The sequence below is a fragment of the Micropterus salmoides genome, unplaced genomic scaffold, assembly GCF_014851395.1.
Source record: "Micropterus salmoides isolate LMB-PRFRI ecotype aquatic unplaced genomic scaffold, ASM1485139v1 Ms_hic_scaffold_3, whole genome shotgun sequence".
NCBI classification, from domain to species: Eukaryota; Metazoa; Chordata; class Actinopteri; order Centrarchiformes; family Centrarchidae; genus Micropterus; species Micropterus salmoides.
Window position 1 is genome coordinate 4,515,533 of NW_024042261.1, and position 25,567 is coordinate 4,541,099.

The 25,567-nt window shown below is 41.7% G+C and overlaps 1 protein-coding gene across 1 annotated transcript in view; it reads left to right on the forward strand.

Annotated features, from left to right (window-relative positions):
* cuedc1b (CUE domain containing 1b) overlaps positions 1-23,336 on the forward strand; it is a 55,643-nt gene extending 32,307 nt beyond the window's left edge. The window contains exons 6-11 of the mRNA XM_038693298.1: positions 9,387-9,452; positions 9,677-9,757; positions 9,845-9,938; positions 10,781-10,839; positions 15,500-15,569; positions 21,686-23,336. Coding sequence (XP_038549226.1) covers positions 9,387-9,452; positions 9,677-9,757; positions 9,845-9,938; positions 10,781-10,839; positions 15,500-15,569; position 21,686 — 371 coding nt within the window. The 3' untranslated portion in view covers positions 21,687-23,336. The remainder of the gene's footprint in view (positions 1-9,386; positions 9,453-9,676; positions 9,758-9,844; positions 9,939-10,780; positions 10,840-15,499; positions 15,570-21,685) is intronic.
* The last annotated feature ends 2,231 nt before the right edge of the window (positions 23,337-25,567 follow it).

The window sequence follows — 25,567 nt, forward strand, 5'->3', positions numbered from 1 at the left end:
CTGTAGCCTGCAACAGTGTACTGCGTGTGACGTGTTATTCTTCTGCGCATGCGGGTCACTTTCAGGCCGTGGACAGTTCACACTGCAGTGTGTTATGGGCCACATTTAAACAGTAATGTGAACTGTCAAACAAAAAAATCGGATCTGGGGAAAAAATCGGAATTGAGCATTAAGGCCTGCAGTCTGAACGTAGCCTAGGACATGCTGTTGTTGTGATGTTAGCTATAACAGCAGGAGAGCTGGCAGTATCGCAGTCTGAGATACTCTGGGTTCTGGGACCGTCTCATCCTCTCCTTATTTTTGCAGCAGCAAGTAGCAACAGTTTGCTAACCCACAACTTAGCTAACATTAGTTCCATTACTTGCTGTGTCGTTGTTCACTCTATAATCATGGTATTTGTCATGGCATTGGATTTCTCCAGGATCGCATAAGTTATCCTACCTTAATGATGCAGCAAAATATCAAATATAAGTTAAATGTTGGAAATTAACTCAGTAACAGTAACTCGTAATCTATCCATCCATCTTCATCCGCTTATCCGGGGTCGGGTTGCGGGGGCAGCTTAACCAGCTCTGACTAGGGGATCCATGAATATTGCAAACAGGATTGGTGACAAAGTGCAGCCCTGGCGAAGGCCAACCCTCACCTGGAAAGAGTCTGACTTACTCAGACACAGCTCTCGCTTTGGATGTACAGGGATTTGATAGCCCTGAGAAGGGTCCCCCTCACCCCATACTCCCGCAGCACCTCCCACGGTATTTCCCGGGGGACCCGGTCATACGCCTTCTCCAGATCTACAAAGCATATGTAGACTGGATGGGCATGCTCCCAGGCCCACTCCAAGATCCTTGTGAGAAACCCCCATCAGCCTCCAGCTCTGCCTCTACTAGAGAGAGAGTGGACGGTTCCCCGCTTCCTCCTCCTGAGATGGCGGACAGTTCTCCAAAAGCACTTTGAGCCGACGGAAAGTCCTTCTCCATGTCTTCTACGAACTTCTCCCACACCCGCTGCTTTGCATCTGCCACAGCAGAGGCTGCAGCCCTTCGGGCCTGACGGTACCTTGCAACCACCTCTCGGAGTCCTTTGAGACAACAAATCCCGGAAGGCCGGAGTGCACCACAGTGTTCGAGGGTTACCGCCCCTTGAGGCACCTAAGACCTTGAGACCACAGCTTCCCACTGCGGCTTCAGCAATAGAAGCTTTGAACATTGCCCACTCATGTTCAATGTCCCCAACCTCCACAGGGATGCCAGAAAAGCTCTGCCGGAGGTTTGAGTTGAAGATCTCACGGACAGGGGCCTCCTCCAGACGTTCCCAATTCACCCACACTACCCGTTTGGGCTTACCGGGTCTGTCCAGAGTCTTCCCCCACCCCCTGACCCAACTCACCACCAGATGGAGATCAGTTGACAGCTCCGCCCCTCTCTTCGCCCGAGTGTCCGAAACATACAGCCTCATATCAGATTAAACAATTAGAATCAGAATCAGAAGGCGCTTTATTGCCAAGTAGGGGGTGGTGATGGTGCAGTGGATAAGAGATATGCCTTTGGTGTGAGAGACCCGGGTTCAAATCCACTGTGAGACACCAATGGGTCCCTGAGCAAGACACTTAACCCCCTCGTTGCTCTAGAGGCGTGCGACCTCTGACAGATATAGCAATTGTAAGTCGCTTTGGATAAAAGCGACATACAATGACTACGATGACAGTGACTCCTGACGTTTAAACTTCAATAGCTTCTAAACTGTTAAACTTTGACATTTAAAAATTCAGGATGTGTTAAAGTACTAACTAATCTTTCATGTGATCATGACCATGAAACAGTAAACACAACTCATCATTCAAATAAAATGATTGTTTGAGTGAATTTACTTTGCGTGATTGAAACAGCTTCTTTTATGAGTGTGACGTATTGACCTGATTTTTCCCAGTTCTGTTAAGTACTGTGGACTGTATGTGCTGAGGTAGTTTTATGGGTTGTATGAGAAAATTGCTGTTTCGTTTGTCTCACCGCTCCCCTACATACTTACAGGACATTAGGTATGAGAATCAAAAATTCTGTAAAGGAAGGGCAAAGGAGCTTATTTGTTCTCTACATTTAACCCATCCTATTTAGGGAGCAGTAGGCTGCATTCGTACGGTGCCCGGAGAGCAGTTCGGGGTTCAGGCCCTTGCTCAGGGGGCACGTTCGTGCTGGACTCAATCCGGCAACCCACCAGTTTCCAAGCCAATTTTTTCACATCAACCTTAAATGACACAATGTCCCAGACACGCTTATCAGATAGGATTTTTGCTTTTAGATGTTTTTATTACAGAAAGTGTATGAAACCCATGACCCAAATAGTCATACATTCTGTCATTGTGTTACTTATGGATGGAATTATGGTGAAAACTATTTCCCTTTTAGCTGGAGTACCCTTAAGGACCCCTGGTTGTCCAGCAAATGGCTATTCATTCATTAGCCGCAATAGGCCTAGTCTGATAAAGTGAATATTGCCCCTCAAACAGCTCAGGCAAACACTTGTCTTTCCATGATTTTTATTCAAGTCTTCTGCAGAAGGAACTCACGGGGGCACATACACATCAGGGAGTATCATCCGAGTGAGCTCCAGTGTAACAGCTCATGCAGCTTTTATCTTAGTCTCAGGGTCGGAGTACTATATCAAAGGAACATGGTGTCTTTCACTCAATCTGGATCTATAGAAAGACACCCATGTCCAAGGTACATGTGGTGAACCACTTAAAGTCCTGACCCCTCTGGACATATGTTAAAGCATCACACCCACATTTACCTTCCATTTTCCCCATACCCAAGAGGACGGAGGCCCCTAGTGAGATCAGTTACATGGCAATGTTTTAAAGATGGTTCTCATGAAATTCCCATTACAGAACGGCACACAAGATAGATTTCCAGTATTGCCTTAGACATCCACATGTCCTGAATGACTCCCTGTTTCAGTCTTAATATATGGAAGATTTTATTGGACTGACCTATCTTATGGAGCTGTTGAGGTGTCATGTAAATCCTACTCATGAGCCTTACAAAAAATACGTTTTTTCATGCAAAAGCCTAACGGGAAATGGACACTGACTGCACTTTTGAGGACCGTAACTTTATACATAGGGTTTATAATAGTTCCTATAGACAGTAGGTACAACAGTACTTTCAAATGTAGTATATTGATTTAAATAATATAAACATTAAACAAATGCAGTGATAAAGTATAATAAAATATATACACTTGTACAGATAAGTTTAGACGTAGTAGAGTCCACTGGTCCAGCAGAAGCAGAAGATGTTGTCTCCTACAGATGACTCTAGGTACTGGAGTAGACATTCTTACAACTCATGGGAGGCAGTGTCGCTACCGCCACCTGCTGGTGTAGCTTATAAACTGTTCTCACACTTGCAGATCTCTGTTTACAGATCTCTGTGGGGCAGATTGGACACAATTCCACAAATGCGTAAAAAGGAAGTCACAAATGTAACGTGACCTGCAAATTGACAGGAAATGTTGATTTTACAGATCACAAAAGTATAAATAGATATTTATAGATAGTGAAATATTTGTGCATCATAGTACACATTTGTTTCCAATAAAATCTTCCATACATACAGTGTTTGCTCATTGGTTCATTCGTGAAGCCTGCTGTCTTTACCGACGACACTGTAAACAAATAGACGCTGTGGACATTAATATAGTGGACTTGCCGTCTGACTGAGGGCTGTTTTGGTCTGCCATTAATTATCAACTTAACCAGCAGCAGCGATGTCATAGCAATCTTTTTTAATAGCAGGAGAATCCAGACCAAAGGCACGTCTCGCTCTCTCCTGCAGTGCCACCGCGCCAGCGTGCGTGTGCGCCAAATATGACATCCAGACTTTTGTCAAAGAAGATAAAAGTTCAATCTGTCACAGGGCAGCCACAGTCCCTCAGACCTAGGGCAAGTTCAGCACAGACAAAACGTAGCAAAACATTTTTTTTCTACGGAAACGGTGGTTCCTTGAACACCCTGCTGTATACACGAGCGCACTGAATCTTTTTAACACTGTTGTGTTTACAAACTCGTTGCAACTGATTGGGTAACACCTGAGACACGCCCACCAAACGGGAGAAAACATACCTCAAAGCCCGTTGCAAACTGGTGCAAAACGTTTTGAGATTGAAATCACTGGGTTTTGACGTTATTTTTGGGCCTACGTGGATCCCTCTATGCAGGCTTTGGTCTGCTTCACTGTCCGATCTCTGGCTTACCCCCTTGCTTTTAACCTGATGGTATGATCTCTGTCATCACACGTGACTGATCGCATGCACACACATCAACACAGCGTTCGGTCAGTGCGTGGCCGACCAGTGTGGGGAAGAAATGCACAAGAGTGCACGAGAAAAGCTAGGAGGGAAGTGCCGGTAAATGCTGGAAAATTGCAGATTATTGATAATTACGGGACACGGTGTTACTACTAGCAAGGCTGCCCTTACGTCTCATCATATCGTCATATCACAACTACCTTTCCAGAGTTAATTCTATTTTTTAATAAAACTACTCAGGCCATGTAGGAACGCAGATGTGTTTGTATGGGAGTAATCTGGAAAATAAAGACCTCGTTTCAGGTGATCTCCAGTTACTCAGAGCTACCAGAGCTTCATGATGATAAACATAAATTCAGGTAAAGCTCTGAGGAAATACAGATTTGAACAAACTATCCAAAGTGCCCAAAACTGATATAGACCTTCGTAAAGTTTTAACCCTGTTGCCTTGATTGTGGATTTTTTCAAAATAATTTATTCTTTGCTCTTTGTTTCTAATGCAGGTACTTGTTCTACTCTGTATTACAGTATTTACTACTGTTAAAATAAAAAAAATTTGAACAATTTGAAAAAAAAAATTTCAGTTTAGTTCATCTTTTACAGCCATGCAGCATTTTCATTATCCACAACAAGAAGCTACTATTTTATGTGTTTATCTTAATGGACTACATGTTTTTAAAAAAGTAGCTTTACACACAACCTTATCAGAGCTACTAATATTAGAAGATTTTAGCACGCTTGAATCATCGAAAACATAACTTTCCAACAACAAAAATGTGGCTAATGAAAATGCTGCGTGGCTAGTAACTTTGGAAAACAATAGCCACATTGGCTTATGAGCAAAAATGTTAATGTCAAATCCTGCTGCCAAAAAATGCCTATTGTTAGAAGAGAACACACCATTTTTCCTTAAGCCTAGCCATGATTTTTAGCCCGATTGTCGGAGAGCTCAGCGACAGTCAGGCTGTGATCAGGGGTATATCAGTGGTCGATCGGCAGTCGTTATGTGTGAACTGCTCTACAGTGCATCAAAATTATTTTTCTTTTTATTATTTTGGGGGGGGGGGCTTGGACTATTTAAGCCCCTCTTGGCCTTGTTTCCATGTCGGATATACATGTTTTTGTCTTTCTGGACAGTAGATGAGTGTAACATGGGTCCCACTGTTTTCTGCAGCTCTGAGCTGATTGCACTGTCGGACATCTTTGGATTGCAAAGGGAAGTAAGTATGAATGTCTTTCATCTGCTGGCTGACCACTGTGTCTACGGCTCCCATTGTTCCCCATGTCTGTTTCTTCAAAAGAGCTTGGACAGCACATCTTGAAACTCCTGTCTGCCTTCACCCAGTTGTATTCCTCCTACATCGCTGTGGGTGGTAACACCAACTATTGATTTGTTTTAGATTTTTCTTCTGTTCACTCACTTTGTATTATGTTAATTGATAAACATCTAATATTTTAATTATAACTAACTTGTTTCTACAGCAGTACAAGTTTACAAAAGCAAAGTTACTCTATCAACTCAATGATATCTTACTGGAAACAAATCTTAAATGTCAATAAAATTAAAGTAAATGCTCCGTACTTGTATAGCGCCTTTCTGACCACTCAAAGCGCTTTTACACTACATCTGCATTCACCAGTTAGATACATTCATACACTGAGCCTAAGTGCTCAAACGGAAACTAACATTCACACTCATTCATACACTGGCGGAACAGCCAAATCGGGGTTCAGTATCTTGCCCAAGGACACTTCGACACGCAACCAGGGGGAGCCAGGGATCGAACCGCCGACCTTCCGATTAATGGCCAACCCGCTCTACCTCCTGAGCCACAGCCGCCCCAGGTGGGAGGTAGGGCGTATCACAGTCTGAGAAGGTAGTTATTGCAGGTCAGGCGTCATGCTTCAGTCAAGCAGAGTTAACATACATAACCATTAACATAGTTATGGCTTAAAACCCACTTAATGTTTCATGTTTCCATCTCATTGGCTATGAATAAAGTGCTTTATTTTTAGGAGGAGGAAATAACTTTTCTATTGAAAAGATTGAAGTTACTCAGCACAGTCCTCACAGTAGCTGCAGATACTTGGTTTCTAAGCTGGACAATATGCCATTTTGCGTTATTTTGGACCATTATTATTACAATATCTGTACAAAAAGTAGGAAAGCTAGAGCAGATAATCGAACAACATCCCAAAAGCTTAAAGACTCAACATGCCCAAGTCCACTGGGGAGGAACTACAAGTCATCTAGTTGGTTTTGATGCTCTCATAATGATTTTACTTTCATGGCGCAGCACTCAAGCCGTAATCATATGGGATTACTATACATTATACATGGGATTGGTCATGCTTGCCTTTTCTCTTGTACTTAGAAATTAATGTAAAATAAGTGACCTTAAGACCTTAAAAGCTGACTAGTTTGTAGGGCTGTCCACGACTAAGGATTTACATAGTTGAATCATAATTGTCATGTCCTGCCTGTAGTCGAATGATAGTTGAATCATGTACTGTATATGTGTGCGGCAATTATGAGTGGGGGGGGGCACGGTAGCTCCGCTTTAATCTTGACAAGCTGCAGAGCCACGGTTACTTACACTGTACATTTCCTGCCATTCCAGTCTTTTTCTGAGATTTGCGTGCATGCCGTGCGGCCGACAGCTGCATGCACGTCGCAGTTCTTCACAGGTCTATTTCAAGAACTCCACACAATATTTCTTTTCAGGCTCCAGAATGTGTATAGCCGCTAGCCACATTAGCTGCGGAGTGTGCAAGCAGCAACTTCAACTGGTTAACATGCAAATGTTAAAGTAACAAATTTTCAAATTTAAATCCTTGTTTGTTATGTTTCTTGTCCTCTTTGTAAAATGGTTAGCGCACCCGCACACAGTTGGAGGCAAATGATAAAAAAAGATCTGTGCTGATTCTGTGAATTTTCACTTGATTGCTCTTCCTCAAGGACCTACTGTATAAATGATCTAGATGTGTCTGCAAACTTCTTCTGTGAGGATCAAATACAGTTTCAGACCAAGTTTAGTGCGATTGCGTTCCAAACAAATACATTTACTTTCAAATTATGCTACTATACATATTATACAGTTTTTCAATTAAGTTATTCAAGTCAAAAAATACAAATTCCAATTATACAATTCATTAATTTTTTATGCAATTATTCAAGTTGAGCAATTCAAATCTAAATTATTCAAATTCAGTTCTAGTGACACATATTTCTACCTATAGTCTCCTCTGCATGCACACAAGAGTACGATGGTACACATTCCTGACAACGGTTTCACACTATTCCACTGCAACCCACCAAGATATGCTGCAGTACACTACCAAAGGCAGGGAAGAAGAATGCTGCAAGCTAGTGAACATGAATGTAAACAGTAGGCTTGTGCCTCAGTTTCTCTCCACAAGCTGCAGAGGCAAAATGCCTGATGGGAAATAACTTGCCTATAGATCAAGCAGAGCACTCATTGGGAGTTTTTACTCCGTGATGAAACGCTCCAATTGGTTCAGCAAAAGTTTTATCTCACACCCACATTAAATGACAGTTCCATTATTGTTTTTCATCACTATTCCCCAATGTTTATCTACATTAATTAAGCAGTAACAAATGCATTTAATGAGTACATTTCTGACATTAACAATTTACTGCCTCTGTGCATTCTCCATAAATGCCAACTGGTGAAAATCACTGACCGAAATGGTTTAGAAAAGTGCTTAAGCCTTTTACATGTAGTATTCAACTCCCCTGTATTGATTTGTTTTAAAATGAACAGACACTTAAGTCCCTTGGGATTTCTATCACATCCACTTCATCAGCTACAAAGAACGCTAATACTATTTCCGCTATTACAAGTCGAGTCAAGCCATCTTCAAGCTGTTGGATTTCAGGTATGTTACTTTCGAGGCAAGCTGCAGCTCTTCTCAAACAAGACTAATGCTAGATTGAAAATACTTGTGTATTCAACACATTTATTAAAGCTTAAGGATACAGTGCATTTTGGTGAGTAATGCTGAATGTGAACATAAAACTCCACCTTTTAAAAAACATACAGCACTACAGTATCAACAACCCAAAAGCTACTAGCACTATTACCATGTCCCACACATGCTCAGTAGGGTTTAGGTCTGGAGACATGCTTGGCCAGTCCATCACCTTTACCCGCAGCTTCTTTAGCAATGCAGGGTCATTATCATGTTGGAATACAGCCCTACAACCTAGTCGAAGGGAGGGGATCATGCTCTGCTTCAGTATGTCACAGTACATGTTGACATTCATGGTTCCCTCAATGAACTGTAGCTCCCAATGCCGGCAGCACTCATGCTGCCCCAGACCACGACACTCCCACCACCATCCATGACTGTAGGCAAGACACACTTGTCTTTGTGCTCCTCACCTGGTTGCTGCCACACATGCTTGACCCCATCTGAACCAAATACGTTTATCTTGGTCTCATCAGACCACAGGACATGGTTCCAGTAATCCATGTATTTAGTCTGTTTGTCTTTCTTGTGCATCATCTTTAGAAGAGGCTTCCTTCTGGGATGACAGCCATGCGACCAATTTGATGCAGTGTATGGTCTGAGCACTGACACGCTTGACCCCCCCACCCCTCCAACCTCTACAGCAATTCTGGTAGCAGTCATACGGGCCCTAAACTTTTTTGGTCTACCATAGTGAGGCCTGTTCGGATTGTTGGCCACCTTGCTGCAACTCAGTTTCAGGATCTTGGCAATCTTTTTATGGCCTAGGCCATCTTTATGTAGATAGTAGTAAGTGAGTAAAATGCTTGCCTTGGTGCACCAATGCAAAGCTTTAAACATGTCTGTAAAAATTCTCAGTCATCTAGGTCATAGTTAACCAAGGTGGGTTGAGGTTGCTTAAAGAAGCTTCTGGAATGAGATAACCCACCTTGAAAAGCTTTGAAAAGTTTTCCCGTCTCATCAGATACTGGTCAAGATATATTGACGTGAAGGTTTAGTAGATTGGGTATTATACTGTTATACCAGAGCTCATTCACCTGGGTTCCTCATATCAGTGGTCATAACATCTGCTCTCTGTTTTTTAGATCGCTTGAAGTATGAATCAAAGAAATCAAAGTCCAATCATTCATCTAGCACGGAGAATTCAACAGGTAGATATCACTCATCAAGCTTCCCCTGCCAAGCTATTTACAACTCAGCACATTGAAATCTATTGAATACTGGTCTGTGTGTGTCTAGGAATTTTCTGTGATATTTGTTGGTTGCATCAAAGATTTATACTTATATTTATCATACTATAAATACTTGTTCTTTTACAGTTGATGTATTTGTGTGCAAGTGTACAGGGTGGCAATGTTGCTATGTCTGTGTGCAGGAGAACAGTACTCTGCAGCTTCAGTGGAGGCCGTCTCAGATGACGCACTGTTCAGAGCCAAACTCAAACACATGGGCAAATGTAAGTCTCCTGATTTACAAGACTACTGTGAATGGTCAGGTCATTGTCTGGTGTAGTTAATGATAAAGGATTTTTTCTACCCTTCAGCAACGAGAAAGAAGCTGTTTGAAATTGCGAGAACGTTCTCAGAAAAGACAAAGAGGAGGAAGTCAAAAAGAAGGATGCTGCTGAAGCACCATTCGTATCCTTTAATTAATCTTTGTCCCGTTTTCTGGCTAACATTTCTTTTTTGTTGTAAGGTAGTAGGGATGAACCGAATGGTTGGCAACCAAAATTAATCAGTCAAAAATAGCACTTTGGGTGTTTGGCCTCATAAGTCAAAAGACCGAATAAATTTTACTGAACAATTAAGTTTTGACATGTCGGCAGTGTGGAAGCATTGTAATGTCAGAGAAAGACCATAATCGCCATTTGCAGACACTGTTCTGCTGAATTGTCTCGTAGCACATCCGACTTCTCAGAAAAGAACCGCTTTGACTGTTTCTGTCACTCGTTTGTGAGAAGGCAATTAAGCTGGATGCACCTAAATTTGAAGTGCACATGTATTCAAGCCTTTATGGTAAATCCACTCAAACGGACCAGTGCAAGCTGACAGGCAGGTTAGCGACTTTATCCTTTAACCATTTTCTTTCTTTATAAAGACAGGTGTTGCAGTATAAGAGTCCTACCTGAAGAGAGGCTGGGAAGTCTTTAGGTTACGTGATACGAGAACCACATACAACATTATTTATCAAATTGGGTCGGACTTAGTTTACTGACTTGAATTTAGTGCAAGTGTCTGGTTATCAAAATAAGGTGTCTGTACACTATGGAAATAAGATTAATTGGATTATATTCACAGAAAGAATAAAACATATTACATGTGTACAAGTAAGTGTCGGCCAAGAATTTTCATATCAGGACATCCCTATGAGGTAGTAAAGTAGCTAAATCTTATTCACTGACTATGATCATATACCATTTAAAAAGTTTTTAATTCAGCTGATAATAGCATTTTGCTTCGTTAACTTAGCTCCTTTTCAGATTGGGCTCAGCCAACTCTACAGCCAATCTCCTCGACGATGTGGAGGGAAACCCCTGTGGTAAGAAATGCATGTCACCCACACACAACATTTGATTTTATCTCTGTTACAGAGCAGTGGTTCTTAACTGGTTTAGCTTCAGGGTCCAAATGTCCCCATAAATTTCAGGTCAAAGCCCACACAGAGCAACCTCACACCCCTTCAGTATATTTTCATCATTTCCGTTCTGCCTGTCAGTGGATTCAAACCTAAGAACTTCTAAAATGATTGTGAGGAGACAGCTAACCACTGAGCTTCACACACTAAGAAGCATTGCAGCAAGAGAGCGCAATTAGGACATAAAGCCAACATTTAGAAACATTAAAGGTGACATATATTATAAAAATCTCACGGTATTTGTGCACTTAACTGTGTGGATCTGTTGTGCAGACAACCCACAAAATGCGAAATTAAACACCAGGCTGTTTTTGTGGGCTCCCTATATCAGAAAAGTTGTGATTCTTAGTCATTTAGATTTGCCTTTCCCCCCTACATAGAGTGCTAGCTCATTTAATTGTGTAAGTACCTCTATCTATGGTTTTAGATTTACCTTGCAAAGGTGCACCATTTTGGAAATGTAAGTATTTCAAAAATAATTGTGCTATTTGTTTATTTTGCGGTTTAGCGCAATGCACGCTCAGCAAAAACAGCCAGCATATTAGATGTAATTTTTTACATTACTCACATTATGTGCTGCAGGATCCACAATAACTTAAGAATGGGACATGATTATTTTGTTAATTGAGTTCTTGCCTTACCCACAGTTTGCTAGCTGTGGTGGCCAAGTTGGTGTAGTGGACTAACCGCTGCTAATGAGGGACAGTATTTCATGAGCATGAGGAAATTTGGAAAATGTTTTTTTCCAGGCCTGGAAAAATTTTGAAAATAATTAAATCATAAAAGTTTTGGAAAAGTCATGGAAAGTGGTTCAAGAACACTTATCAGGGATGTGATTTGTCCTAATTTTCTGACTCACGTGAATCATGCAGAACCATTTAAAAGTAACCTTAGTCGTGCTAGCTGCTTTGTCCTCTCTGCGTGTTTGACCGGGGGCGGAGCTCAGCTCACACCCAGCCGACAGCAAAGACGCTGCGGTGGAGGAAGTGAAGGGTAAAAGTAGAAAAGCGATGTTTCCACCTGCTTTGTCCGTAGTTGTTACAATTTGTTAAGCTACACCCCGCTCCCACAACATGTGTATTCACTCCCACCTGCACCCGCAAACATTGTGACATACAGAGAAAAAAAAAAAAAGGACACAAATGTTTGGGCTATGATAAACGTTCAGAATAACCAACATAAATCTTTGCATTAATTATTGTCAGTAACTGAGAAGTTTTCCAAACTTCAGACTTGCCTTGCTTTGGTCTTGTATCGTATAAGCCCGTGTGACGGAAATCAGTGAGGCTGTGCAGCGAATAAACTTCACTCCCTGACACCTTAAGAGACGCAGTGGCGACCAACGCTAGTGCCCATGGGGTTTAGCCTCGTCATCAGCGTGTCCGCCTCCCATGGCCAGCTGCAGACGGTTGTAACTCATTGACAGCCAATCAGATTGCAGCATTTTGCGGCCGCTGTCCAAGGTGCTGAACGATTATCTGGACGGTGGTTCGAATCCCAGTCAGGCTGTAATTCATGATAAAAGATAAACGGCTATTTTTTAATTATGTAAATCCCACTTTGGTAGGCACTTTTCCTTCTGATTAATATGAAATAGTAGCCTAGAGAGCAGAATACTAATGTTTTTAGTATTCAATTTTACTTTCCCTTTCAACAATGCTGAGCTGCTGCAATACGAGCTCAGTTTAAAAGGTGTACATCAGGTTTTTTTTAAAGCAATGCCCAAAATATAGTGTGTTATATTGGTTTAAAATGTAATATTACACGGCAAAAATCATATTTACAATCAAGGTTATTGTGTTAAATTCAAAGTTGAATTAAACGATAACGTATTGACCTGTAATTCATATTAAACAAAAAGCTAACAAGTGCTTTGAAGATGAAATCCAATGAAACAAGTTATACTTAAAATCAGTGTTTTATTAGATCTACTCAAACAAGTGCTTTCAGTGTAATAAAGAGAGTTCTGAAACAAGGATAAACAAGGGAAATTATAGTATCTGCAAAGCAATGGGACAGAGCTGGCCCTTAGTTGTTGAAAAGTGGTGGAAGAAGAAGAATACTAAGCAAATCAGTCAAATACATTTATAATGAGTAATAACTATCAGTTCAGATATGCACATTGACACAAAAAAAAGAACAAGTTATTTAGCTATATATTTATACACAAGGAAATTACAACATAAATTACATTAAATTTACACACAGTTTTAATTTAGTTGAAGTTTGTTCATATTTAAGGTTCATCAGCTCATTCACCTAGTTTGTCATGTCAGAGCACCTCAGTTCATGGCCCTCATGAAGCACAGACTTGTAAATGGCCTTGTTGTAAGTTAGGTATGCTGGCAGAATGTTTGTGAACTGCTTTGGCAATTTATCCAACCACAGAGGACTGTTATAACCAGATCCATGCAGCTAAGGCGTGAAGCAAAGATGTAGTATTGACCACTGGTGACAACAATCACTTAAGGTCTATAAACAGAGGCGGAGACTATATCTGGCTTTAGACAACCTGAAGACACTGGAGTCAGTCTGTGCAATATTGACATAAATACTATCTAGATAGTTTCTGGGATTCTGTATATGTTTTAGGATAATGAGAGAGAGAGAGAGAGAGAGAGAGAGAGAGAGAGATTTGACATCCTTCAAAAATGTGTAAGAGTCATGTGTCACAGTGTGTGGTGTCGGCAGTGAGCCCTCAATTTAGTTGTAAATGTACAGTATAAGTTTCAGTAGCTAGTGAATAAAGACAACAGCATCTCAAGACTAAAGCAAAGCTCCTGTGTGTTGCTTGCCAACTGTTGAAGAAAGAGTGAAAGGGGTTAGCATCGACTTTGGCCCTGGAGAACATCTCCTCTGTGCTACCCGACAACAGTCTGGGAACCAAACAGGAATGGTTAACAATAGTACAGTAACTGTTGGTTACTAATGATATTAATGGAAACAGGTCTTATTGTTAGGAGTGTGGTTTTGTGTTCATGTCTTTCTCTGTTTTAGTCTGTTTTTGGATTCTGCGTTTCTATAGGTTTATTTAATCTTGTCATGTTTAGGGTTTTCTAGCTAGTTCAGTCTGTTAGTTAAATTAGTGATCTGTCTGCTTATGTTGTGGTTCAGTTATTTATATTCTGTTTCTTCCTGGTTATTATGGAGCTAGGGCATCCCACGACCCCCCAAATCCCTGCTACCTGCGTGTGCTAATCCATCCTTTCACCCAGATTCTTTGTCTTTATAATAACAAACAGCAGCTGTTTCGTGTTCAGGATCGCTCATTTCCCATTTCACGTGCGATTTTTCACAGAAATCAGCCTTCAATCACACTAACCGTTGAGCCAAACAGAATGTCAACAAAAACAAAATAATTGTATATCGTTCATGAACTTACAGTGTCTCACAAAAGTGAGTACACTCCTAACAATTTTGTAAATATTTTATTATATCTTTTTATGTGACAAGACTGAAGAAATGACACTTTGCTACAACGTAAAGTAGTGAGTGTACAGCTTGTATAACTGTGTAAATTTGCTGTCCACTCAAAATAACACATCACACAGCCGTTAATGTTTAAACGGCTGGCAACAAAAGTGAGTACACACCTAAGTGAAAATGTCCAAATTGGGCATGGAGTTCACCAGAGCTTCACAGGTCGCCCCTGGAGTCCTCTTCCACTCTTCCATCACAGAGCTGGTGGATGTTGGGTGAGATGAGACTTTGCGCTCCTCCACCTTCCGTTTGACGATGCCCCACAGATGCTCAATAGGGTTTAGGTCTGGAGACATTCTTGGCCAGTCCATCACCTTTACCCTCAGTTTCTTTAGCAAGGCAGTGGTCATCTTGGAGGTGTGTTTGGGGTCGTTCTCATATTGGATTACTGTCCTGCGGCCCAGTCTGTAAAAGGAGGGGATCATGCTCTGCTTCAGTATTGGTCTTTGCCATCGTGCTGCAGCTCAGTTTCAGGGTCTTGGCAATCTTCTATCAATCTTCTATCTATAGCCTAGGACATCTTTATGTAGAGCAACAGTTCTTCTTTTCAGATCTTCAGAGAGTTATTTGCCATGAGGTGCCATGTTGACCTTCCAGTGACCAGCATGAGGGAGTGTGAGAGTGATAACACCAAATTTAACACACCTACTCCCCATTCACACCTGAGACCTTGTAACACTAACAAGTCACATGATACTGGGGAGGGAAAATGGCTAATTGGGCCCAAATTTACACTGTTATACAAGCTGTACACTCACTACTTTACATTATAGCAAAGTGGCATTTCTTCAATGTTGTCACATGAAAAGCATTTTTTTTTCTTGCAGTCCTTGCAATAAAATAATTTAAATAATAAAATCAGACTGTATGGTCTACTGTTAGGATGACCCAAAGTTCCATCCACCTCAGTAGTATTTAATGTGAATCACCCTTTGTCAATCCCTCTTAGAATATATGTTTATGTCCTTCCTGTTTCATACTGAGTACTTGCTGTTGTGAATATCTTGAGGAAATTTAAATAAACATGTCTTATTTATTGGAGATACACATAACTATGGTTGTATGTTTTTGTTTCTATATTCAGAGGAAGATAGCCAGCCTAGAAGAGCAAACACTCAGGAAGAGAATGAACAACGCAAAGAGCCGATATCATGGTAAGACACTCCTCAGTCGTTCTAAGTTGGGCTTCAAATAAGCCCTGCTATTGGTGTATATAAATTATCCTGCAATGTGATGCCAAAGTTTAAGACAGTATGCAAACACAATGCCCAGCACTATTCACAGGTAAATATGTGGTAAACTGCATGTAACTATCCTCAAACATATGTAAGCAATTAGGACTCTTCACCTAAACATGCAACTCCATATTTAAAGGTAAAGTGTGTAAGATTTAGTGGCATCAAGTGGTGAGGTTGCAAATTGCAATCAACGGTCTAGTCTACCCAAGTGCAGAAATCCCTTAAACCTGCATTCTATCGAACGGCCAGCAGGGGGTGACTCCTCTGGTTGCAGAAAGAATCAGAAGGAGCTTTATTGCCAAGCAGTGTTTTACACATACAAGGAATTTGCTTTGGTGTTAAGGTGCTACATGCAGACAGACATACAGCTGACATAAATGGATGTAGAAATATATGAATATGTAATAAACAAATGCAACTAATATAAGAATAACAGAAGAATAGAGAAAAATAATACAACTGACAATATAAAAATAACAATGGAACAACAACAATTTACAATTAACAACAAATATGTACAATGTCCCAGGTTCGTCTGTAGTCTTTTAGTCCTGTGGTCCTTGGTTTCTTGGGGACAGGGATGATGGAGGAGGCTTTGAAGCAGGCTGGCACATGGCATGACTCCAGTGAGGTGTTAAAAATGTCTGTGAACACCAGAGACAGCTGATCAGCACAGTGCTTCAGGGTGCATGGAGAGACAGAGTCCGGCCCCGCTGCTTTGTGAGGTTTCTGCCTCCTGAACAGTCTGTTGATGTTCCTCTCTAGGATGGTAAGAGAGGGGGAGGAGGTGGGGGATGAGATGGTGGACTGTGGCCGATCAGTGGTGTGACGGGGGATGGTGTCAGGTCTGTCCCGTTGTCTTTCAAAGCGACAGTAAAACTGGTTCAGCTCGTCGGCAAGGCGTGAGTCATTCATGGAGTGGGGGGATTTAGGTTTGTAGCTGGTGATCTGTCTGAATCCTCTCTAGACAGAAGCAGAATCATTCCTTGAGAACTGGTGTTGTAGTCTCTCTGCATACAGCTGTTTAGCATCTCGCACCGCCTTGCTAAACCTGTACTTTGACTCCTTAAACCTGGCCCGGTCTCCACTCCTTCCTTTTCCAACCTCAGCTGTCTGAGCTTAGCTGTGAACCAGGGTTTGTCATTGTTATAACTCACCCTGGTGCGTGTTGGAATGCAGCTGTCCTCACAGAAGCTGATGTAGGATGTCACAGCCTCTGTATATGCCTGAAGATCCTCAACAGCTTCACTGGTCCATTTCTTTGATGTCCTCACTACAGGTTTCAGAGTTTTAATTTCTGTCTGTAAGCAGGAATCAGGTGGACCATAGCGTGGTCAGAGTGTCCCAGTGGAGCACGTGTAACGGCGTGATAGGCACTGCTAACTGTGATCCAAAGTGTTCCCCTCTCAGGTTGGACACTTAATAAACTGTCTGTATTTGGGGAGTTCTTGGCTGAGGTTTCCTTTGTTAAAGTCACCAAGAACAATGATAAGGGAGTCCGGGTTTGTCTGCTCCACACACAGTATCTGGTCGGCCAGCATGCGCTGTGCTTCGTGCACGTTGGCGTGCGGCAGAATGTAAACACCGATCAGAATGAATGAAGCAAACTCACGGGGGGAGTAAAACAGTTTACACTTTATGATTAAATATTCCAGATTAACAGTGCTGCTGAATCACTGTCACATTGGTACAACAACCATTGGTAATATAAAAACAGATACCTCCACCTTTTGTTTTGCCGGAGAGCTCTGTGTCACGATCTGCTCTGTAGAGTTGGAAGCCAGCCAGCTCCAGTGCTGAGTCCAGTATTGATCCACACAGCCACGTCTCCGTGAAGCACAGAACAGAAGATGAATAAAAGTCTTTGTTTTTCCCCACCAGTAGCTGAAGTTCATCCAGTTTGTTGCACAGTGTGAAATATTGGAGAGAAATATTGCCGGTAACGGTGTGCGGATTCCTCGCCGGCGGAGTAGCACAAGCGACCCGGCTCATTTGCCTATCATACGGCGCTTCATTCGTTCAAACAACAACAAGAGAGCCCTTCACCAAAATGTCCAATAATTCCACTGATGACGCGAGAAAAGTGAGAAATAAATCCGCTGGAGTTGTTCCCCTGATGTTCATGAGCTCTTCTCTGGTGAAATATCTCCGGGAATGACAGCCGAAAACTGAGTTAACACACAAAAACAAAACAGAGCACGCCTAACTCCGAGGCAGCTATAGACCGCGCCATCTTGGATCTAGAAGAAGTCCGGCTTCATTAGAAATAATGGTAAAATGACCCTACTTCTCAGCTGATTTATTATCTCAGTAAACACTTTCCTAATGAGTTTATGGTCTCAGTCGCTAGTTTCATGTCTTCTTTAATACAGCATGATGTTCATTTAGTAAATTATGGTCCAATTTAAAGGAAAATAAACCAGAAAGCAGGGGATGCTTCAGGGTGGGACTATCTGTGACAAGTTGTTACAATGACGACCTGTCAGTGAGGCTAGAGTGACTCGTACCCACGGCACTGTGTAAATTTAACCAGTGCTGCTGAAAAAGCTTATTAGGTGTTGGTTGTTCATTTTCTCTGGTGAGTACATTTTGTTTTAAGCCTGTTTTTTGCTAGAAAAAATTATTACCCTGGTTAAAATGACAGTTAACGTCAATTACAAATGCACCTAGCTAAGCAAGCTAGCATGCTCTACACATGGCCGTTGGCTCCACAGTCTCTTCTAAATATGGTGCTGCTGGTTTTCTCTGTGTATATCATTTTCTGACCATACAACAAAATCAGCAAACTCCTTGTTGCATACAAGCATCAGTGTCTGGACCAAAAAATATGAGGCATGTAAATGTTTGATCTGTAATTTGCCATTAGATTCCTTCAAACAGAATCTGCCATTAGCACAGTCTTTGAGGCTTATGCTATCATGTGCACAAAATGGATATTTAACCTCTACTACATCATCACCACAGCAGTCGCAATGTACTATGTATTAATATTGTATTGGTTTTCCTTCTGACAATGTTGTGTCCAGCCAGTGTTTGATTATCGCTTTTGAGTGAAAGTCAATGTTTTCCACTTCAAGATACTTTTACTTTGGTTGCTCACTTGGAAATAACCAATGTGCAGGTCCTTCTGTCATAGTTTGGGACTCATGGAACAAAACAGCTGCCTTGATAGCAAAAAGAACCGCTCCAACGTGGCTGCATGTTTCGTCTAATCCTGCCATGCAGGGCTATTGTGCAGCTAAGATAATGCCATCCTTCTGAGTAATAACACATTGGTGCAAAGGTGGGGCACTGCTGACTGTGACCAGATACATGCTTAACATTAAGCCTCAAATTGTGTTGATGTCTGCTTCTATTCTTATCTTATGGCAATTTGCAGTTCAAACATTCACATGCTTAGGTTATTATTTTCACACAGTTTCAAAATGTTTTCAGATATTGTGGTATGGTCTCTGAAGCAGAAACAGAAAGAAATTAAAGCTGCATGAAGGAACAGAACGCCACGTCCTGTGTCCACTATGTGGCGCTAAGGAGCACCCGGTAACTATACGTTACGTCCCAGTACGTCAAGTGTGGAAAACATCATGACAATTCACACAGCGCTTACTTCCTGTTTCCAGAAGGTGGTGCTACCACTATGACAATTGGCATGTAAAGTTTGGTACAGATTTCAGCATGTACACTGAAAGTTACGAGGATTTCCTGTTTCATGGCAAGGATACGCCATTGAAGAAAAACTCACAACCTTTAGAACATAATATCATAAATGTGTTAAGGGTTTTCTGACGTAGTTTTGACGTAGATGCCACCAAACTGCAAGAACTGTTTCATCACAGCGTAGAAGTAGTCACTACTTGTTGCCAGTAGGTGGCGCTATGACTGAGTGAATTTTGCTTGGTCATGTGTTCTTATAAAACATGTAGCATTTGGCGCGGATGTGAGCATGTACACTGAAGTTACAACAACTTCCTGTTTCATGCCGAATCATTGATTTTGGATGTCACCCCACGCGGACGGCAATTCACGAAAACTTACCGTTTGTACAACTTTTAATCACCAATGGCTTTAGACTAGACAACGAAAATCTGAAGTCGGTCAGACTAAATCTCTAGGAGGAGTTCGACAACCAGACTGGACATGGATTACTGGAACCAAGTCCTGTGGTCAGACCAAGATAAACTTATTTGGTTCAGATGGTGTCAAGTATGTGTGGTGGCAACCAGGTGAGCAGTACAAAGACAAGTGTGTCTTGCCTACAGTCAAGGATGGTGGTGGGAGTGTCATGGTCTGGGGCTGGCGGCATTGGGAGCTACAGTTCATTGAGGGAACCATGAATGCCAACATGTACTGTGACATACTGAAGCAGAGCATGAGCCCCTTACTTTGGAGACTGGGCTGCAGGGCAGTATTCCAACATAAGGACCTCAAACACACCTCCAAGGCGACCACTGCCTTGCTAAAGAATTGTGGCTTAGGCTGGCCACAATAAAAGGGCACTCGAAAATGTGCAGTTCCATCACACAGCACAGTGCCACAGATGTAGCAAGTTTTCAGTGAGTGTGCTATTGGCATGCTGACTGCAGGGATGTCCACCAGAGCTGTTCCCTGTAAATTGAATGTTAATTTCTCTAGCATAAGCCATCTCCAAAGGCGTTTCAGAGAATTTGGCAGTACATCCAACTGGCCTCACAACCGCAGACCATGTGCAACCACGTGCATCTTCACCTCCAAGATCGTCTGAGACCAGCCACCCAGACAGCTGCTGCTACAATCGGTTTGAATAACCAAAGAATTTCTGCACAATCTGTCAGGAACCGTCTCAGGGAAGCTCATCTGCATGCTCGTCGTCCTCATCGGGGTCTCGACCTGACTGCAGTTCATTGTTGTAACCGACTTCAGTGGGCAAATGCATACATTAGATGGCGTCTGGCACTTTGGAGAGGTTTTCTTTTCACTAATGAATCCCACTTTTTACTGTACAGAGCAGATGGCAGACAGCGTTGTGTGGGTGAACAGAGGATCGAGTGGCCAATGGTGGCGGTGGGGTTATGGTAGGCAGGCGTGTGTTATGGACAACAAACACAGGTGCATTTTATTTATGCCATTTTGAATGCACAGAGATACCGTGACGAGATCCTGAGGCCCATTGTTGTGCCATTCATTGACCATCACCTCATGTTGCAGCATAATAATGCACAGCCACGTGTTGCAAGGATCTGTACACAATTCCTGGAAGCTGAAAACATCCCAGTTCTTGTATGGCCAGCATACTCATCGCACATGACACCCATTGAGCATATTTGGTATGCTCTGGATCGGCATATATGACAGCGTGTTCCAGGTTCTGGCTAATATCCAGCACCGCACAGTCATTGAAGAGGAGTGGACCAACTTTCCACAGGCCACAATCAACAACCTGATCAACTCTGTGAAGGAGATGTGTTGCACTGTGTGAGGCAAATGGTTCTCATACCAGATAGTGACTGGTTTCCGGACCCCCCAATACAGTGAAACTGCACATTTTCGAGTGCCCTTTTATTGTGGCCAGCCTAAAGCTGATGATACACAGAGCAACTTCTGGAGCAGGGGTTCTTATTCTTCTTATTACCGCCACCTACTGGATTAAACAGTGCAAAATATTCACAGTGCTCGCCCAACGTGATTCCATTCACAACTATAGTCCGTCTAGTTATTTGTTAAGGTTTATTTTCTATTTTTGTGTCATTAGTAGCATTCTCGCGACCCCCACGGGACCAGGTTCACGACCCCCAGTGGTGTCCCGACCCCCAAGTTAAGAACCACTGTTTTAGAGCAATGTTGTTGGACAATGTTGCCGTCAGTGGTAATGAGTAAAGATTACTACTGCTATACCCCCCCCCCCCCCCCCACTGCCCCGCCGCTATCCGTTCAAAACATAGTCAGACTTGCCACCAGCAAGATTGCCCAGCAACATTGCTCAAAAAGTTGCCACTACATGCTTACACACACACACACACACACCCTAATCATCCAGAGTCTCTTCTGCATTTCAGATCCTCCGATGCTGCACCATATCAGGGTTACCATGGCGATGACTGCATGACCCATGGCTGGTGGCCTTGCAGCTCTTACTGTCCCCACCTGCTCACCCCATCCAAATCGAAACCAGCCAATTTCAGGCTCAGCAATGAGTTTTAGACTGTTCCCATTACTGGGCTGTGTATAAATGCATTATCTCTGTATTATAACACTTTGTTTTTGTATGTAAAGCTATGTAAAGCAAAATGCATTAGTCTCACCAATATTTGTTAAGAGTTATCCTTTAATCCAATGAGAGGAACACTAGCAGTGATATTGCCATATGAACCTTTGTTACTCTTCCAGTCTTGTACAAGTCTTGTAAAGGCCCCCTGGGTCCCTAAGGCTGGGTTTTTCAAATCCCAAGTGTACACATGCCCCTTTATATTAAACAAGGTAGAGTTTTTTTTACCATATCTTGTTAACCCAATTGTTATATGTTGCTTTTTTTTTAAACATCAGGACTTATGTAACTGAAATTCTTGTGTGTCAGAATATTATGGCCAATAAAGTTATTGCTGCCCAAATATCAAAACTTCTCCATGGCCATAATAACCTGCTAATCACATTTAAAGAACTGTGTTTTTAGAAAGCATGTTTGGAATAATGGACTTGAATTCTGCAGCGTTTGGAGCAGTTTACTAGTTTGGCTTGTTAGGCAAGGTGAAAAAAGTATAATTCAATCTATTGTAGCACCACTAACGACACAGTTGGCACAGGTACCAGTTGTGATGAGCCATGTTGTCAGAACATTAAACAAGGATGACGGACCATGAGCAAACAGGGTTATCACACAAAGAATAACTTACTAAGTTTCAAAAGGCTAACTGAATGAGTCTGTGTAACTGTAAAGCCATGATATACTTGAAACTAATTATTGTAATTTTTAGAAAGTGTGTCAGTCCAAGTCCAAAGGTTTATGCCTTTTCTGAATGAACACACTCAAAGGCATTGTGAAAAGGCTGCAGTCAGAGAGGGCTATGATTTGATAATGATTTAAATTTGGCATAATTGCACATTTTCAGACAGTCTCCTTGAAATCATTCACAATGTTGGACTCAATTGTACTCATGAAAGAAGACAGAGGTACTTGTGTGAAGAATGAAAAGATCTTGAGAGAAGTTCAAACACCTGGCCAATTATACAGTGTCAAGGGAGTGTGTTTGTGTGGTTGTCTGTTTCTGAGAGAAACAAAAATTGTCAAGTGCAGAGCCCACCCTGTGCTGTTGTTGGAAAAGTGTGGTTTGAGGGGTCAGATGCTGGTTGACTATTCAACTTGGTGTGAAGCATACTGAGGCATTTGGATAAAAAAGGTCAGTTTTCTACATAACATATGGTTGTCATACCTACGGACTTATCAAATCAATACATTCCTACAATAAGGTAGCACATTTTTGAGTGATGATGGCACAGACTGGCATTTGTGGGCAATACTGTATATTTATGTTTTTTTGGGAACATTGCTGTCAGCTTGCCTATTGAACCAAACTAGGAGTCTGAATACACTGCTCTAGACATGTTTGTCTATAAACTACTACTATAAATATTCTGCCAAGTTTCCAGAATTCAAGATTTGAACTTGAAAGATTTTTGCAAGATGATATAGAAATAAAAAATATCACTGACTATGTTGTCATATCTCAGATTGTCCCTGTAGCCTTTGAGCAAATCATTGCTTTGTTGCTCTTAACTGCTTGAGTTATGGGGAGCACATTTCTAAATGCCGGTGTTAATACTATAAACAAAAGCATCATGTTCGGACATTGTTGTGATTTCCACATGAATGAAAGATATGTCTGTTTGGGAGGATAACGCATCTGAAATGTAATTGGATGTTTATTCTGTGAAGACTCATTCTGAGGAAGACTGAAGTTGGACAAAATGAAAACAAAAAAATTTGTGCAGTTTTTATCCATCCGTTTCTACTGCTCTTTTCATTTGTATGTGTAGATGTGAAACTAGCATAGTGTAAAGAAATAGTAAAAGTGATGTAGCCTGTGTTAAGAAGGTGCGAATTGTGGATATACAGTCCCCTCCAAAAGTATTGGAACTGTAAGGCAAATCCCTTTGTTTTTGTTGTTCACCGAAGACATTTGGGTTTAAGATCAAAAGAGACAAGAGTTCAGAATTTCAGCTCTCATTTCCTGGTATTCACATCTAGGTGTGTTAAACAACTCAGGACATACCTCCCTTTGTTTGAACCCACCCATTTTTCAAGTGAGCAAAACTATTGGAACATGTGACTGCCAGATGTTTCTTGTTGCCCAGATGTTGCCTTTTAGGTTGATTGTCCAAACATTAAACAGCTCTGCATGACTAGTCTAAGTTTTCATCCTTGGTTCAAACCTATAGACTGCATTTCCTGTGAGGATAAACCAGCATGAAGACCAGAGAGCTGTCTATGGGAGAAAAGCAAGCCACTGTCAAGCTGAGAAAAGAAGGAAAATCGACCAGAGCCGTTGGACAAACATTGGGCAGAGCAAGCACAACAATTTGGAATGTCCTGAAAAAGAAAGAAACTACTGGTGTACTGAGCAACAGACGTCCAACAGGTCGTCCAAGGAAAACAACAGTAGTTGATGACAGAAATATGGTGAGAGCTGTGAAGAAAACCCCTCCCAAAATATCAGGAAGTGACATCAGCAGCGACCTCCACAGTGCAGGGTGAAGGTATCACAATCCACTGTTGGAAGAAGACTCAGAGAGCAGAAATATAGAGGCCACACCACAAGATGCAAACCACTCATCAGCAGCAAGAATCGGAAGGCCAGACTGAAATTTGCAAAGAAGTGATGAGCTGCAAAAGGTCTGCAACACAATCTGATGGACTGATGAGACCAAGATTAATCTCTAGCAAAGTGATGGAAAGGCCAAAGTGTGGAGAAAGAAAGGAACTGCTGATGATCCGAAGCAAACAAGCTCATCTGTGAAGCATGCTGGAGGTAATGTCGTGGCTGCTTCTGGAACAGGCTCATTAATATTTATTGATGATGGAACTGATGATGGTCGCAGCAGAATGAATTCAGAAGTGGACAGAAACATTTTGTCTGCCAGTTTACAGAGAAATGCATTGAAACTAATGTGGAGGAAGTTTATCATGCAGCAGCACAATGAGCCAAAGCACACTGGCAACAAAACAAAGGACTTCATCAGGGGGAAAGTGGAAGGTTTCAGAATGGCCAAGTCAATCAGCTGACCTTAACCCAACAGAGCTGCATTTCACCTCCTTAAGAGGAGACTGAAGGGAGAAACACCCCGAAACAAACAAGAAGTGAAAGAAGCTGCGGTAAAAGCCTGGAATAGCATCACAAATGAAGAATGCAACAGTTTGGTGATGTCGATGGGTCGCAGGCTTCAGGCAGTTATTGCAAGCAAATATTAAATGTTATTTGCTTTAAGATTATTTGTTCCATTACTTTTGCTCACCTAAGAATGCTGTGGTCTAATACAAACGGTGGCATGTCCTGAGTTGTAGGTACCAGGAAATAAAAGCTGAAATTCTGAACTCTTGTATCATACTCATCTTTTGATCTTAAACCCAAATGTCTTCAGTGAACAACAAAAACAAAGACATTTGCCATACTGTTCCAAAACTTTTGGAGGGGACTGTATGTTTACAATGGAAGGATTCAAAGAGAACTGCCTGGTTTTAAACTCAGCACAAATTAGATGAATAAAATTTTGTAATGGAAATTTTCCTTTAGTGGAACTTCTGAAATAAAGTATTAAATCCAGACATCTTTAAGGGTTTTATTCTTTACAAAGGGTCAGATAAACATACAGAGTGTAACCAGTCTGCAGAATATAAGACCAAGAGCCAGTGAAGAAAGAGGTGACTTTATACTCTATAGTATTAC